This window comes from Ptychodera flava, chromosome 14 (genome assembly GCF_041260155.1).
Source record: "Ptychodera flava strain L36383 chromosome 14, AS_Pfla_20210202, whole genome shotgun sequence".
NCBI lineage: Eukaryota > Metazoa > Hemichordata > Enteropneusta > Ptychoderidae > Ptychodera > Ptychodera flava.
In genome coordinates this window covers 5,315,853-5,334,683 of record NC_091941.1, presented here as the reverse complement: position 1 = coordinate 5,334,683, position 18,831 = coordinate 5,315,853, and the positions used below count along the sequence as shown (strand labels likewise).

Sequence of the window (18,831 nt, the reverse complement as noted above, 5' to 3'; positions counted from 1 at the left end):
ACCTTGAGTCATTTCCTGTCATTGTTTATGAACTGTTACATATTAACAGACCTGCTCCACAGTAAGTGCAGTGAGACTACCCATAATTCCCCTTGATTTGTGTGGTCAGACATTATTTACTAAGGCTTCTTCAATTTTATCAGTTTCTGAACAATTTGAAACTTAGAATTTAATTGAAGGATTATTGGTTAAAACTATGTTCCAAAATTATTGATCATGTTTAAAATTCAGGAGTAAATTGAATAAGAATTCGATGTTTGAAGGTACTAAAAATTGTACACTTGTCAAGGTAAAGTTATCAGCAACTAAGATGGTCTCATCATACCACCTGTCAGACATGTTAATTTCCTTTGTTACAAACATTCAAAAAATCAATACCCTTTCTTTTGCCAACACAGATGCTACTTATTCCCTTAGTTTCCTTGAAAATATTGCATATGGCTGTCAAAAAAACTATGTCGACAAAATTACAAAATTGCTATTTCCTCTCCAGAAAAGGGGTTGATCTTCTCATTATTCACAGTGCGAAATCGGAAAATTATGATTATCAGAACTATGGTCCCAGAATTCTGAAATATGGACCAAGTTGTTCTGTGTACAGAAGAAATTTGCTTCAGTTCAGTGAGTGATCTCCGTGTGTACGGATCATGGAGAATTGTGGGTAGCGTCACTTACTGTGTGCTCAAACTAAGAGGGAGCTGTGCTTGAAACATTCCTCTGCTATGCATGTTGCTAAAATGAGTTGACCTCCAGTACCAAAAGTTTCAGACCTTATTTACTTTTGTCATTCTTGTTTTTCTGGTTTAAATATTTCTTGTTGTTTTTCTGGTTGTACTGTGCAGAAATCATTGTCATAACATCAACGTAGAATTTTCCTGCACTGAACAGATAGAAACAACATTTATTGTTGATCTTTTGTATGCATACTGGTATGTACCAATTCTGATCAAATGTGAGCGACACCGTATCATTGCAGTGTTTTTCACATTTTGCAATTCATCTTGAGGAAATGCTTAAATCATAGACAGTAGAGCCCCCACCTCTGTTGTCCATGATCAAATTAGATAGACCATGGACACTTAGGGGAGAACCATTTGATTTCTGGGGGGGGGTATGGAGGAAGAGGGTATGGGAGCAAATTTTTTTTCCTGTCAGAGTGACAGCAATTTTTTTTTTCTACTGTCAGACCTGCATCAATTTTTTTTTCAAAATGGAGTAGCAGTGCAAATTTTTTTTTATTGGTCATCAAGTTCGAATCCCGTTTGGGTTATAGTAAAAAATTATATTTGTAATGTGTTGTATATAAGGGAGCCGTCATTATTGACGGCCTGAAACTCCGAAATTTCGAGTGACCCTCCCCCCTTCACCAACCATGATGAATTTGAGTAACCTCCCTCTCTAACTCTGAAATTTTGACCATTCCCCACTTAGAAAAGTTAAATACCAATACATGTAATTACAGCAACAGTAAAGACCTTTCAAATCTTGATGTACCCTGCTAGACTATCATCAGTTATCACATGATGGTTCAAAAAAGGTGAACACATCAAAATGAAATTCAAAGTCACAATAAAATAAAAATATAAAAGATCACGCAGTATCTAACCATATAGTATATTGTTTAATTTGGATGGATATTATGACAGGGTTTTCACTAGGATATCTGACGGGGCAGAATTTGAAAGTACAGGGGGAGAACATGAGAGAGGCTTAGGGGGAAGTGTCACAGGGGCTTTCCCCTATCTTACATGGAATTTTTTAAGATATTGATGTGTGCAATGGTGCAGTCTGGTGCAATCTGAGAGTTTTTTAAATTTGTTTACTAAGTGAAACTATTAGAATACCCCAAGGTGGGAGAGCACGAGAGGGGGGTTCCCCCTCTCGTATTGGAAATTTTGAGAAATTGATGTGTTTAATGGTGCAGTCTGAGAGGAGTTTCAGTTTATTTTGCACTCGGTAAAACTGTTTGAAAATGACATTGAACACTGATATTTTTTACATTTTTTGCATGATCAGTTTTTGAGTCACAATATTCAACAACCAAACAATGCCAATACAATTTGTGAAAAACAGTTCTGTTTGCCAGAGACTGAAGACAAATGAATATACAGGAACGGAAAATCTGTGACCTTCTTGTGTCATTTCTCCAGCTGCCAGCTTCTAATGAAAAGCTGAATATGGTATGTTTGCGATCCAGTGTTTGTGGTCAGAAAAACAAGGCTCACACATTGTATTTCATCATATTTGTTGTTCCTCAATTTTTCATTGTCAAGGTACATCTTTCTAACAAATTCATATTGAGAAATTAATATTGGTTTTAACACTAGTTTATTGACTCCTTTCTTGTGTTTTGAATTTTCACAATTACAAAAGTCAAATAGTCCCCTTTAGATAGTGCCTATGGCATTGAGATATGGCAACAGAAATCCTGAAATATGATTTCTTGGGTCAGAAAATGGAAGGAAAACATTGAGTGTACTGAGGTGTAAGGTAGACCCATGTAGTGCATGCTTATATCATAAGTGCTGGGAAAAGAAACATAAGAATTGCTTGTGGTAAAACATTTGCGCCGCCTATGGCGGCGCGCCGGCAAAGAATACATGAGAATAAGGTTTCCAAATTTTGCTTATTTCTGGTGCATTGTGACAATTTTTTTTTCTCTTCTGTCTGTTATGACAATTTTTTTTTTCTCAGGCCATGACAGGATCAATTTTTTTTTCTTCTCTCTCACCTGGTGACAAATTTTTTTTTCTCAAAATCCTCCATACCCCCCCCCCAGAAATCAAATGGTTCTCCCCTAACTATATTTGGTGAATGTTGCTAGTGATCCTTCCAACGTTGATCATAACAATTTAAAAGAAGTTGTAAACTTGCTGTAACATAATGGAGGAAGAGTGTCAATTTATAGACAGCCGCAACAGTTCGTGTCTGGTTATGTATGCTGCGCAATAGCTTGAGTCCCAAATTTTGTGATATTTTTGTGCCAATAACAGTTAAACGAGAGCAGGTTGAACATATTTTATCAGCAGGCAAACATATAAAAATAGTCATAGTTATATTGTAATTTTTTTAAATAACCACAAACTTGTCAACACAAGGAGCCCCTCGAGTGGTTTGTGTTTGATTTCAACACTTGCACTTCACCTCGTTCAATGACCCGAGGTCATGTGTACTACATGTAACTTTTTGCCGGCGGAACTCAGTATAGAGGGACCGTGGTTAAGATTTTCACCTGCAACAGTCAGTGGCATTTCCAGCATTTCTAAACGTGCTTGAAAAAAATGCTTACAAGCTAAGTTTTTATTGTCTATTTGCAATGAATCTCACATACGTTCTTAACATTTTCGCGACCATACTTTCATTTTAAACCGTCACCCACCGTATCAGAATGGCACGTCCCTCAGATATTACATGTATAGTAGCCGGCTTCCTGGTTTACATTTTGTTATGCTTTTTTGAATTACGCATGCGCAGCCGGCTTTTTTACGTGGCTTCTTGAAATCAAGATGGCGAACGATTTAGGACAGCTCGAAGCAAGTGTGGACGGTTTGACAATGAATGTCGACGAAGATCCCCCTTCAACTGGCAGCAGCAGTGCCCCGATAGACGCGGCCGACTTCGAAGAAATGTGGGGGTTCAGCGTTAACGAAATGTACAAGTTGGCACTACAATTTTACAAAGGTAAAGCTCGCTGCGCGTGTTGAGTTTTGACTCATGAGTCATTGATGACAACCCTCTCAGCTGTTCTACTTCAATATACAAGATAATTCGATAGTACAGGGAGCAACAAAACTTTTTCGTTTTCATTTGATATCTACACACGTTTTATTCGGACGGAAAGTCACCTCCATTGAAACCGTGTGCCCACCGTTGTTTGTTACGTTGAAACGTACACGTCCTCAAGCCCGATTCTCCCCAGGAAATCTTTGACTGAGGGATGAGGCGTTGTCACGTACAGTATCTCTCCTTCTGCTTCTCATGAAGTTCCCACTCCTCTCTTCACCCCCCTTATATAAATTTCCAACTGTAATATATTATTACCGTATGTTGTATCGATTCGATTATTTGGACAGAGGTTAACTTGAAAGGTGAGATTTTTAAGGGGTTTTATAACAGAATTTCAGTAGACATTTAATACATGTGGAGTCTGCGGGTAGCCGTAGCAGAATTCGAGTTAACTGCAGTACAGTAGCTCGAGGTTTTGCCTGGGTATTTGGGTCGGACGTCAAACCCAGATTTTGCCGTCCGACCCAAATACCCAGGCAAAACCTCGAGCTACTGTACTGCAGCTGAATTGGAGTATGAGTGTGATACTTCATACGTGAATTGTCATGCTACATCTTAATCGAAGCTGTAGAAGTCAAGATAGTCTCTTCAAATAACCAAAGGATAAACTGGAATTTATTGCTTGCTTTGTCCTAGAGATACACACTTGAAAGGAGATGCGAGAAGACAAGCGCCTGATTATTTGACAAGTTATGCTTTGCCAAATTGCCTATTTTCATTCAGGACTCCTACTGAAGTCCTAGTCGCATCTCCTCCCAGGAAACATTTCACAATAAGAGTATTACAATAACAGAATTACATTATTATATTGCTACAGACCAATAGTTTACAGTTCTGGTTATATATATATATATATATATATATATATATATATATATATATATATATATATATATATATATATATATATATATATATATATATATATATATATGTATATATATTCCTGCGTTTTACAGGCGTATTTTGACTTTAACGACTTTTACACCTCCACCACAGCTATGGGAACTTCCATGGACAAACATCCAAATCAGCCTGCAAGCACCCTGTGCGCAAGTTTGTTCGACGATATTTCGAAAAGTTTTGAATCTAAATCACAAATTGCATGATCATCGACAGCTTGGCTATTAGGGACTCACAACGAGCAGAAATCCACTCAAAATTCACCAAAATATCACCATTTTTCTAGCTTTACCCAACATGACTACCCACAGAGTTGTTTTTTTACGGTAAAACTGTTGGTCCAGGCTCACTGTGCAGCACGTTACTACAGTCACGTTTTACGCTAGAAAAATGGCAGTCTCTGGGTAGTCATAATGCGTAAAGTTAATACACGGCTCCATGTACGTGGAGAATGTATGCACAAGTTGATGACATCATCGCAGAAATGCGTGACCTTGCACATTCAAGTTCATGTAAAATGTGTAGCCAAACCTGTCTAACATGATAAATCAACCCTTAGACCAGCAGGGAGGTGCGTATGTGACCATGGTACTTTTGTTACATTTGTACCAATGCCTCGCCGCCACTGCCACATCTGTTCAAAAAAATCTACTTACATCTTAGAGATGCAAAGGGTTTCGAAAAACGTTGCATGAAATCCTCATGGTTGATCAGCATTCATTAGTGTACTTGTCTGTTTGTGGTTCACCTCAGAGATTTGGACAGCTGGTTTTTCAGGTGAAATGGTTTGGAACAAAGTGGTTAACACTTGAAGGTGATAATGCATTCATACAAACTAGTTCTGGAAAGAAGTGGTTTTGGGGACGATGAAATGGTATTGGTGAAGCAAGATAGTGTGCAAAGTGAATATAATCCATGGGTTCCAGCTGTGCATTTGAGGGCACTGTAAAAGAATAGTTGCACACAATGACTTCTTGTCCAGTAACATCTCTACCTGAAAGTCAGAATTGCAGAGGCCACGCTTTCATGCTATAAAGACATGTATGGTCCTGAAGATGATTGTATAGACGTATTTGGAAGGCAGTTTTGTTGTCATATCAGGAAGCTTATCATTTTGGGCATTTTCTCTGCACTGCACACATAACAAGAATGAAGGGATATTGATTCGATTGTAATGATTTAGTCAACAGCATTGAGGATATCCCTTTCATTTGTGTGTTGAGTCATCAGTTCCACCTATCACATCTAATATTATAATATTTAAGTTATTGAATCATTTAAAATTTTTATTCCCAGAAGGCATCAGCTGTCACACATACATTTTTGCAGTGGCAAATGTGCCATAGCTCAATGACATCACAATCTATGTATATGAACGGAGTTATGAATTTATGTGAAAAGCAGCAAGTTGAATTGAAATGGAAAACCCCAAAGTGTTAAATTTGCACACAATGACAAGGTCTGGGTTTGTAATTCGTCATGTAGTGAAAGTCTTGTCACAATAATGTGTGAGACATGACAATAATGTGTAAGACATGACAAGAGAAAAATCTATGATTAATATGAGCTGTACTTTGTAGCCATAATACCACAACAATAGTGCATTATCAAATCTCTTTTGCCTAGGGGCCTTCAGTTGGAAACTGGCAGGTTTGATGTACATGTAGTCTGAAAAAGAGACCAATCCTAAATGAAACTAAAATTCCCCTCAAAAGTCCATGATAAGTCTGAATATAAGTTTTTATTTGAAATAGCAAATTCTCATATTACACTGTGGTACTGTTCTGGAAGTGTATTATGTTCACATTAAAAGAAGAGAGTATTCTTGAGGATGGGTGTGACCTATGGATGACCTGCACATCAAGCTCATTAGCATACACAGGTAGTTTTGGTAGACGCCCGAACATTGTCATTATTTTCAATATTTGTTGTTTTTGTGGTCAGAGCAAAGGTGTGTTTAGTGGTTTTCTAGGGTCTCTGCTTTTGTCAACTACTCTTTCTGAAAATTTCACGATGTTCAACAATTTCAAGGGACAATAGCTGAAGGTTTTGATCATGCTTTTCATTCTCTTTATTCTTTATATAAAAACAAGTTATTTTCTTATTCTTCTCCCAAAGTATTCGCCTCGCCAACACCGTACACGATGTATGTAAAATATATAATGTTGTTGTTGACAAATACATTCTTATCTAGATTCTAGTCATTGACAAAGTTATTTGTCAACAATAACAGTGAACATCACAGGCAAACAGGCTGTGTTGATAATTTGAGACCAGACGCTGTGACGTGACTTAGGATTAGAACAGAAAACCATCATTTTATGAACAGAAAAAATAATATTACTGGTAAAAAATAAAAACAAAACAACAAAATGAGCGATCACAAAACTGAGAAAATTAATGTTCAAAGATAGCTTTGGCCCTTAACAACCAATGTTAGAGCTTAACAGGACGACATTGAAAGACTCATCTTCCCTTTCCCTGAAAAATCGATCACCTTCCACAGTCACTTTGTTGACGTAAAAACGTTCTGGATCATTGCCTTGACAACCTCATGATGCATTTAGCATTGATTAATGGAAATTTCTTCAGTTGTGACAAGTAGTAGTTTGTATTATTATTTTTCCCATCATGACAAAAATGTTCCATAATCCTCCATCATGTCATGTAAAATTTGGCCGTTTATTCTATATAATCACTTTGTGGCATTCAAAACTTCTGTCTGGTGTTCAATGAAAGTCAAAGATGAGCTTTGCATAACTGTACAAGATAAAAGAATCATTAAAATACAGCACACATATTAAAAACACATGACCCAAATCACGGTCATTGAACCATTTTTCGGTAAAATGACAGTTCATAATGATATGTTTGTGTCTGCTGTACTTCTAGTCTAGCATTCATGTTTGTTGTATTCATGTCCCCCCTCCGAATATGAAATACAATTTTCCATTTCCAGATGCAGCTGACAAGTTAAGCAAGCAAACATACTGAGAACTGAGTTATGTACACTACTGTCAGTTTTTCTACAAGATTGATATTTTTATTTGAAAGAAACAATTCAAGACTGCGTTTGATAACTGCCATCCTGTTTGCATCTCCTAAAATTTCAACTAACATTCCTTCTACAATCCCTACAGGTAGTACACCAATAGAGGTTTCTTGTTCCCCAGCAGCCATCACATTAGGTCATAGCCATCCTTCATTTACCCATCTAGATAATGTATAGACACACACACAAGGATAGTTGTATACTAGTAATCCAAACTACAGTGCATAAACTTTTTCAAGAGAAGTTATCTGGCTCATTAATGAGAATCCTTCACACTCACTTGTTTATATGATTTGGTATTTGCTATGCTACTTGTACTACTAAAAACGTTCATTGCCGTTGTCTTCTGCAGAGTTAAAATACAATATATCTTTCCTTTAGGCATCTAACCATGGTCCTTAGGCTTCCAAGGTGGAGAGATCAGGATCTAATACAGGACAATTTGGCTGGTCAGCTTTCTCACCAATGGTGTTGTCAGATGCACCTGATTATAGTTCAAAATAATGTCAAATTTTGTATCTCTTGTTAGCCCTAACCAACATCACCGGGGTATTTCACACTACACAGCCACTACATTAATTAATAAAGGCATACACCATACTGCAGTTAAGTTTAGTTCATCCAGGTTTATGGAACATCTTCGTCAGAAACTACCAATCAGAAAATGTTCAGGTGAAACAGCATTGATAAAAAGCATCTTTGCCGGATGGTAGCCATTGATGAAAGCTACTGATACCCACCTGGGAAAAGGAATATCCCCATTAATGAAATTTCTCATAGCAATGCAATACTCTGTATTGACTCACAAGTGTGAGATTTTCCACATCACAACATCAAAGATTAATCCAGACAAGAAATTGAATCTCAAACCAGTGTGATCATTCAATTATACAGTTTATTAGCATTTGAGTGTGATAGTGCATGTTAAATCTCAAACAACCTTTTTAAGGTTGGACCCTTAAATTCTGCCAAAATTAATCTCAATTCATGGTATGCGTGTGCAGTGAGCAGCTCTGAAACAGCAACTTCTAACATTTTCATTGTGAACATAGATTTGGAGTGCCAGGGTCGTCAGTGTGAACTGAGAATCTGTTGTTAGGGATGTTTATACAGATACTTTAGAGATATCGATGCCTGTTTTCAGTTCCTACAAAGTTGTTAAGAAATTATTTGTCCTTTAACATTTATTAATATTTTAATTCCTGGCTGACACATGAGTCTCTGTCCCTACCTACGTTGAAGTTACTTTTGTCAGTCCCATTCTCAAATACAGAGGTGTAACTTCATCATAGCAAGGGTTGATCACAGCATTTGCAATAACAGTGTTATAGTTACAGAATTTCCTGGTGTATTGATGATATCGTGATGCCAGGTAGACGTAACTAAAACTTTTCATGTTGTTCACATCACTCAAAGGCACTGTTCGCGATCCCTGGAATTGCCCTTGTTCTAGTCTGTAAGAAGATTATGGAGGTGTGATAGCCTTTTGTTTTCCATTGAAATTGTAATCTGGTGGGTAAATTTTCTGATGAGACAATCTGGTGCCAACACAGGCCTTTAATTGTAAGAATCATGGAATACTGTTTTGAGATTAAACAATGAATGGAAAGAATTACTGCAGTAGCTCCATCATATTTTGAAAAACTCTGAACAAGTGACAGTTCGATAGATTCCTCAAATGAAACTGATCAATATTTGAATGTAAAAAGCTTGGAATGATAGAGGTTGAAGTAGTTTTACACAACAAGTAAAGTAATGTGTTCGATGCATCTGTCAGCCACCTGTATGCATTGGAATCCTCTTTTCAAAGAAAATCTATTTTTATTTCACGGCCACAAATTGCATAAAAATTTGTACATTCACAACCATACTGCATATGTCTTCACTACATACCATCTCAATGTTTTGTTTAAGGACCTTGATTCAGTTTTGTCAAGAAAATGTTGAATTTAATATAAAAATTAGTAATTTTACTCTTTTGAGAGGACAGTCTTTTGTTCTATTAACCTTTTGAACCCTGTTTGGGAGTAAATCCCCATATATGTCATAGGTCTTCAGAGGGTCATGGTTCAAAGGGTTATCTGATCATGTGATGGATCATGTGATAGTACAGTTGCCAATAATACTGTAGCCCAAATCTAACATGTTTATAGATTTCATTGCTACATCAATGTACAGTTAATATAACCATTCAAGTCTTTATCTAATAGTACATATTTATGGGGAAGAAAATTCTCCAGAAAGAAAGTAGTGCATGTATGCAGTATAAGATTTCAGGTAACCTTAAATTAGTGGGATTAATTCAAATAATTATGGCTCAACAATTCTTGCTGTGGTTGACACTCGGATATCAAATGATTTGGGGGAGGGTGGGTACTGGGTAGGGACTTTTAGAAAAGATGTTAGCTGAATGTGTTGATGTTAGCCCACGTATTGAATACAGAGTTGTACCAAAATTATTGTACTTGTTTGGTTATAGTGCAGAGAGTAAAGTATTTGGGTAGATTCAGGGAAACACCTTTATTTTTGCTCTAAATCTGTTTTAAAGTAGCAAGATGTCAATTTAAAAACTTCAAGCAAGGGTCAAATTATCATAAAATATTAGTTACTTTGCACCTGGGTGTGATCTACATGTCTGGGTGTAATGGCATATCTACATTTTGTAATGTAGACAGTGTCTTTACAGTCTGGTCTTTGCAAAAGGCTTTCCAGGATACAACCACATATGCAGGGTTACATTGTATGCAAGGGAAACCACTTGTATATAATCAACCTGTACATGTGCCCAGGAATAAACCATTCACTGCTTGCAGGCACAATTTGTGAAGTTCTTTTTCTAGGTAACACTGTCACTGCCTTATCATTCCTTTGAGCTGATTTAGGTGGAACAGTGAATAGATGGTTCAGGGTGCTGGGATATGAACAGAATAGCACAGTGAATAGATGGTTCAGGGTGCTGGGATATGAACAGAATGGCACAAAAACAGAGATGTGTATATGAAAAGAGCCAATAATTGCGGCAGAAGATTGTACCTTCACCTCTGAGACCACAGATAATGATGGAATCCAATCCAAAACATGGGTAGTCATGCTCACAATAAGACTGAAGAGTATCTTGAGCATTCCAAGTCATGCTCAATTCATAGGGTCAAAAGAAGAGGTCAGAAAAATCTCCCCCTGAAAATGGAGAATCCATTGCAAAAACTTTGGTTAGTGTATGTCAGGAAATATCAAAACGTAGAAAGGATCAAATGAAAGAAAAGTGTGCATTTGAAAATTAAGAGTGAAATGTGCACATAAAGTCTATAGAGTAATCTTAGTTATCATGATATGGAGTGGAGTCTATGCTGAGATGATTGTATAAGTAATAGATCCTGTTTCAGTGGTTCATGAACCTTCAGAGTTACAGATGACTGCATTTCATAGTTGATGGACTATTTGGGGGGAGGGAGGGAGGGAGGGAGAGAGAGAGAGAGAGAGAGAGTGTGTGGGGGGGTAGGTAGGTGTGTCTCATCTCTGTGTATCAGTTCCTCAACATCTACATCCTTCCCCCAATGTTGTTATTTTCAGTTTATATTGGCTCTGTGCAAGAACGAATCCATATTTTCACAGATGTATGAGTTCAAAATATTTATTCAGTCACATCTGGGTCAATATACCCTTAACTGTGTATCAGGAAGTAATTTCAACAGATTTATAAACATATTCACATTTTTACCTCAAGAAAAATCACCTTCAATATTGTATCTCATTGTGTTGAAAATCGTAGATGTTTTGCGAAGACAGTGCATTATGCGGTACCAGTAGTCTTTCGGCTCCATGTGACCCTGTCTCTCATTTCCAACTGTCAAAATCTGTACCTTCCTCTGCTAGTATGAGTAATAATAGTGCCTGATTATATGTAGTATGGTATTATAGACTTTCAGCATTATGTTGCTAGATCAAACTTCTTTCCACAGTTTCCCCCTCAGTGAATTGCCATCATCAATGTATGGCGGACAGTTTTGTCTGTGAATACAGCATTACGCCAACCGTCTACATCTGAATAAATTTAATTAGTTTTGTTTATCTCAATGCATTGAAATTATTCAATATAATCTAATTTTATATATCAAATGAAAAAAACTTGACAAGGATTCATGGATTTACTCAGCATAGAGACACCTCTTTGTCCCAGATCTAATGCTACAGATCAGATATTACAATTTTCTTCAAATTGAAAAAATCACAGCTCATGAAATAAGTGTCCTCGTGAAATCTTTTATAGAATTACATATATAATTAGCCATAATTACTGTGTTACAATACCTGTCAATGGCAGATGTTTGTAGAATTAGTTTGCAACCTTCAACATTTTTTATTCAAGTGAAGATTCTGTAATATTGATTGCTTTCATCGTGGCCAATATCTGTCAGACACAGTGTAACTGTGTAGGATGCTACATGTACAGTGTAGTGCAAATTTGTACTGATTTATCTGTTTTGCTTTAGATAACATCTCAAAAATATGCCCATTTCTTTAATATGTGAAAGTAAACATATGGTGGGTATGAAAATGATAGGAAAGGATTTGCTTTAATTGTAAGCTCCCTGGGCGCAAAGTGTATGTAACACATCCTACCGGATCACCATGGCAATCATTGTCTGCTAATGAGATGCAATTCTGTTCTAAGTCCAAAAGTAGTCCAATAAATTCCAGTACAGTATGATATCAATAGCTGTACTCAAATGTTTTGAAACAAATGTATGTCAAATGACATCATTTATTTTTACGTAATTCAATTAAAATAATATGTGCTCCATTTCTTTTGCTGTTGTTGTCGCCTTTTTTCACACACTCCATCCCTACATATGAATCTCTTCAATACATGCTATAAATAAATGTCGGGTATTCAGAGGTAGTTTGCTACAATTCGTATCAGTTCCAGAGGCAAGATTGCAGTCAGAGCTATCATTATCAGTGAAAACATATGACAGCAATGCAGCCTCTCTTGTTGATAGAGTTCCAACATTCACCGTTGTGTCAGCTTACAATGCCTAGACAGAGATCTATATAATCCTCACAAACAAGTCTTTGTATGTGAATGTTATCATACTGCACGTCTTGATCAGGAGATATCAAATCTAGTGAAGAGCACTGAACTGAAAGAAGTGAGCTAGTTCTTGATAATGGTGACAGCATTACAGTTCACAATAAAATAGGCAGTGGTGTTGCTGTCAGTCTTAAGTCATGACAAAATAATCATCAGAATACAGAGTTTCAAAATTGGTCATAAACAATAATGTTTTGACAGTATTCATGGTCAGTGTCAGCAGTATGTAGAATTTAATTAATATTATTCAGGATTTGCCTATAGCATGATCAGTGTCTCTGAACAGGGATGGAAACATGTAAAATCTCCACAGATGATTTTCTACTGTCAGTGTGACGCTTTATAATTTTTGAGAGGGCTTTTCTGACATGACATGATTGAAAATACCAAGGCTTCATGATTATTATTCAGACCAAAGTTGTTGCTCACCACACCGTGAATGTAGCATAAAACATGATGATGCACCGATTTGTGCTGGTGTGAATGTGCTGAAGCAAACGAAATCATTCCTGATATTTTGACAGCATGAATTTATAGCTTATGTCAACAATACCTGTAATAACACATTAGTTTTGTAATTCAATATTAAATATGTATGTTGTGTTGTTTTTTTCTTCAAATGCCAAACATGTCAAACATCCTTTCTCAGCAGTGGTTGCCGGAGGACATTTGTGAAGAGCCACAAACGGCATGGATATCTGTGATTTATTTACATACTAATGAACAACAGTAACTCGGGGCATAGCAACATGGTTGGGTACTAATCATGGACTCTGATGTCATGGAAAGGCAGATGGATGTAGTAAATTTTGAAAATGAGTTAAAGGCTCCAAATTGACCAAAAATTACTTGAAAGCTGGGCTTTGATAGGTATAAAAATGAATCTGTTGTTTGAAATGATGGCCATGAAATTTGAACCTCATGCCATTTTCAAATGCCAAAAGAAATATTTTCAAAATTCCAGTCGAGATGTGTTTTAAATGGCAATATCTAGATTTATTTGTCACTTATGCAATCAAAACTGAAATTTTATAGTTTTATAATTACTTGGACAACAGAAAAGTCATTTCAATCAATGTTATGTAAAGAATTTGCACTGAATGATATTGAGAATGCCAGAAAGACAAAGCTGTAAAGTAGATTATTTTTTACAGTGCGTGTCATTTCATGTGGCATCCGTATTGAATTTTGAACTCCCTATGATAAATAAACAACGTTGCACTTCTCAAATTTGATATATTCTTTTTTTGAGGCTGCCGTTAAACAGTTATGTGAAAATTGGCAAAATATTTGAATATGTAAAGTTTTAGAATTTCCGTCTCTGAAATTGTGTACCCAATAGCATTTTTATCTTGATAAGGATTACCTTTGCAGCTTTGTTTAAATAAATGATGAAATAATTTTCATGTGCAAAGTTTTACGGCCGGTTTCTTCCTGTTTGTCAAACATGTACCACTGGTCCAAAGGCTTTCACATTTGTAGCATCCATTGCCCTTGATAAGATTTTCAGTCAATTCAGTCAAAACTTAATCTAAAATTGCTATATGAACATTGTTAGAAGATTTTGCATCTTTATCTTCAAAGTTCTTCTTTAAAGGTGAAATGAAAGAATAATTTTCAAATTTTCAAAAACTATAGCATTTTGCTTATCCTATCTCACATATACTTGTATAAATAAAAAAAATTGTCGGCGATGCAAAAATTAGTCGCAATTCTTGAAAAAGTAGTTTGGTGTCAGCCCTGCCCACAAAACGCAATTTGAAATGCCCACAAACGTCCGTACTTCCGGTTTGTGGTCAGTGACGTCATGTGAGTCAAACACAAGTGGCATGCTTGCTATTCATTGCTGCGGTTCCATAGCCCTGCCACTCTTTTGTATCAGAGTCATTGATGATCGTGTGTACAATTCAGTCATAATTTGAAAGTAAAATTGAAATGCAGGCGAAAAAAATCCGACCTCAGTCGTGTTTATAGCATTTAGAACTGCAAGTTGTTTGTTTAAAGGTCAAGTGGATTGTAAGAAAGACAGTCCTTCCCGTAACAGAAATAATTATTGTATTTTTAGCTACTATAGACTATAGTCTATAGAAGCTATTGGGATGGGTATCCGTCCGGCGTCCGTCGTCAGTCTGTATGTATGTATGTATGTATGTCCGTTTGTGAGGCGTCCGTCCACTCAAATATCTTGAGAACCGCAGTACTTACTGATTTGATATTTGTTGTGTAGATTAAAAATATGATTTTGAGAAACTATTTTTTTTAATTTTTTGATATTGTTGAAAATAGGCAAATTAATGCCAAAAAAGGTGTTTTTGGTTAAAAATCTTCTTCTTCATAACCGCTGGTCAGACAGCTTTGTTATTTGGTATACAGGTCCCTAGGGATAACCCAACTTAGATTTGTTAAAATTGTGATGAAATATGCAAATGTGTATTTTTAAGGAATTTTTTTGTCATTTTTGGTCAAAGTTTGACTTACATTGTATGTAATTCTTGTACTGTATAAACCCTATCAATTCACCCGGAAAAAAATAATTAATATGATTTTAAATAATTGAATTAATTAGGAAATCATCAAAGCCAAAATAATTTTGGTGTGGAATTATCAGAAAGTTCAACTTTTTTTGACAGTTCATAGTGAATTGAGGATTAAAACATGTAAAGGCAACTTTCCTGAATCCCAACTTTGATACATTCTGAACCACCATTTATGTTATCTAAAAGAAATTGCTCATAATAGTTTGTCATGATAGGGTGGTCAAATAAATAGAGATAGAGAAAGTTCTAATTTCCATTTATGGTTGATTTGGAAAGGATAAAATAAGATTATTTTTTGAGGAAAAAAATAGAGTGGTCAATTAAAAGAGTGGTCAAAGTGATAGGGTTTTTATGGTAAAGCTTGGCTGTAAGATTCCTCATGTGCTATTTATAGCAATTATGTAATCTGTGTAAACAGTGCAATGAAGGTGTAACATGATCCATTATAATGCTTTTGATGACCTTGAACTTCTTAAGTTTCAAACATTTGTCTCTTCTGTGTGCTTTCTCTGATTACCTACAGGCTCAACTTATTCAACAGAACTTACGATGTTAATTTGAAAGTTAAAATGTGCTTCGTTAATAGGATTAAAATACTGATATTAAACGATAACCAGCTCAGGATTCTTTAAAACCTGACAGATACGCTGTTTTTTTATGACATAAATCTTGATTTAAACAAGTCTTGTTTACTCTAATTAGAATGCAATTAACTCGTTTATTTGCTATTATAGACTAATATAGTCTGATGAAATATGCAAATCTGTATTATTACGGAATTTTTTTCCATTTTTGGTCAGGCCATCCTGAAATGAGCTATCAAAGATATCCACCTTCTTCATCAATACATGTGTCACAAAAGGTTATTCTCTACATAACACAGCAGAGCTCTGTCAACTGTTGAGTCGCTTGTTTTTTTAAAACCGCTGGTCAGACAGCTTTAATATTTGGTTTACATGTCCCTAGGATGACCTTAGTGAGATAATTTCATACAGTCAGGAAATACTTAATTTTGTATCCATGTCTATAGTAGCTTCAGGACTTTGGCCCTATGTTTCATATTTTCAGTGGTATAGACCATTATATTTTCAAACACAAAGTGATGAAAATTTTAATAAGTTTAGAGCCCCACAATCCTGCAAAATTCGGCTCGTTTGGCATCGCCGCCACTTCAATGTCGCAGCACAGCATGCTGCGGTTTAGAACACTGACTGCAAAAAGTAGCAAAATGTGTGACATGAATGCGCCAATTTTTGACAACGCTTGCATGTACTGTGTGTAGGACAAATGAACAAGTACAGTTTTCTGTGAGTGTCAGTGATAATCTTAATATTATTAAACGGATGGTCTCTTTTTGGGGATGTGGTAGCCTGAAAAGGGCCATTTGGTTTTTGATCATCTAATGATCAGTATACTGCTTCAGTATCAGGCCATGGCCTGCGCGCCAGCGAAGTATCTCCAACATCCCATGGATAACATGGAAGTTTCTGCGTTCGCGAATGCAGTCTCGTTTAGCCTTCGTGACCGGGAACAGGATTGGAATACTTCGGCCATGTCGATCATCAGCCGGCATCACTGGTAGTAAAGATTTTCCAGCATTAGGTACCTGGAGTACCTCAATTGCTTCAACGCGCTAGTACGGGGTGTCATAGCCTCGACACCATAGCGAATGGTATTCTGTAATTTCTGATCGTGTGCGCGTATGTACAGAGTCATTTACAGAGTTGTGCGCTTTTTATTTTCAAACCTGGTCTTTCATGTTTTGAACTAATAGAAAAGAATGAAATATTGAGAGTTTTAGACCAGAATACCGTTGTTCTCTGGCTAAGTCTTTGAGGTCTGAATAGTCAGAAACGTTCTTGCTGTCACTGAGCGACGTTATGCTTGACTCACATGACGTCACTAAACACCCTCTGGTAGCGAATTTGAGAAATCAACTGGCAAACTGACTCTGGGTCAGTCTTTGAGATCGAGTTTTTGGCGAAATGAAAGGGTGTTTTTTAGACGTTTGAACTTTTTTGTCTCAAATCTTCTTGTACATACTTAATACGTAGACCAGGGTAATTTTTTGGAATTTTTTTTTTCTTTTGATTTCACCTTTAAATCTGGTATTGTTTTCTCTGAATCTGCTTGTGGAATTGCTTTTACATTTTGCATATAGGTTCATTTGGATTACTTTAGTGATGATGAAATTATTTTACTGACTTTGTCAACTTAGTGATCGTGATGTCTTCATTCAGCTTTGTTTGGCCTCTTCCAATGTTGTTTGAAATACATTCTCTTTTGAAATTACCTTTTTTTTGGGGTCAAGACTGCTGGGTCACATGTTTGGTTTCTAGTAAATGCTATTATAAAATGAGTATATAGTCATCCATCTGTTCGTTCAGAATATCAAAGGGCTTTCAAAAGACAGACTTTCAGTATCATGCCAGGTGGTCACAGGGAGGGGCTCACACATGCTTTTCTGGGATTTTCAAAAGCTTGTATACTATTACCAAGCATACTATTCACTCATTTGATTTATATTTCAAAGCCTTTCACTGATATTGCCGTCCTAGAATATGATATCACCATTTACTCTTCATTGGCTATTCCAATGAGATATCAACTTAGAACATGGACCCTCTTGAGGGTCTATGCTTAGAAAAGATGCTGAGTTGTGGTAGTTCTTTAACTTTGAGAGATTAGAACCATCTTGTTTACATTTATCTTGTTAAAGATTTCAATACCAAACTCAATGCATTCTACCTAAAGTGAAAAGAGAATGCTGACATAGTAGCATAACAAGCAAAGTGAATCTGAAAAAGTATCACTTTGAAATGTGAGAAAATCATCACCAATATGATAAATGAGCAAGGAAATTGCACTCAAAGTAGTCATTAGCAAGACCTACGCTAATGAAAGTCTAGTGCTAACCTTATGATAGCCTTGATGAAACTACTGGATTTCACGTCACAATATTGCTTTCTGCCGCTGCACCAAGCTCTGATAATGTATAGAAAGTGCCATATCGCTAATGAACACCACAGAAGATTGATAGATGTATATATTAATATCTTAGTCAAGAAATGCTAATCAAATTCTGAAAGTTTTCTCTCTATATTCTGATTTCAGTCGTGATAATGTATTGCTAATTTATGTTATCCTTACAATACAAGGATCTTGCAGAATTAGTCATGCAACCAGATACAAAACTGTGCAGTGAGCAATAGATGAAAGAACTGGTTCTAGGTACAGAAAGACCAGCTCTGGCCTTGTTGATCTCATTTGCAAATTGTCCCTCATTGCAAATGGATTAAGATGGTTCTGATTTCACTCCCAGGAATCCAAATGTACCTGGTTCTGATAAATTAATTAGCTCAGCAATTTGCAACATGAATCTTGAGAAGTTGCAGCTTTTATCTTGCGTTATGGAGACCAAACCGTTTCTTGTCACAACCATCAACTGATCACAATTTTTA

The 18,831-nt window shown here is 36.3% G+C and overlaps 1 protein-coding gene across 2 annotated transcripts in view; it reads left to right on the top strand.

Annotated features, from left to right (window-relative positions):
- Positions 1-3,472: 3,472 nt before the first annotated feature.
- The window catches only part of LOC139149054 (Golgi resident protein GCP60-like), a 32,823-nt gene continuing 17,464 nt past the window's right edge, over positions 3,473-18,831 (top strand). For both annotated transcript variants that reach the window (XM_070720575.1, XM_070720574.1), the window contains exon 1: positions 3,473-3,681. In XM_070720575.1, coding sequence (XP_070576676.1) covers positions 3,507-3,681 — 175 coding nt within the window. In that variant the 5' untranslated portion in view covers positions 3,473-3,506. The remainder of the gene's footprint in view (positions 3,682-18,831) is intronic.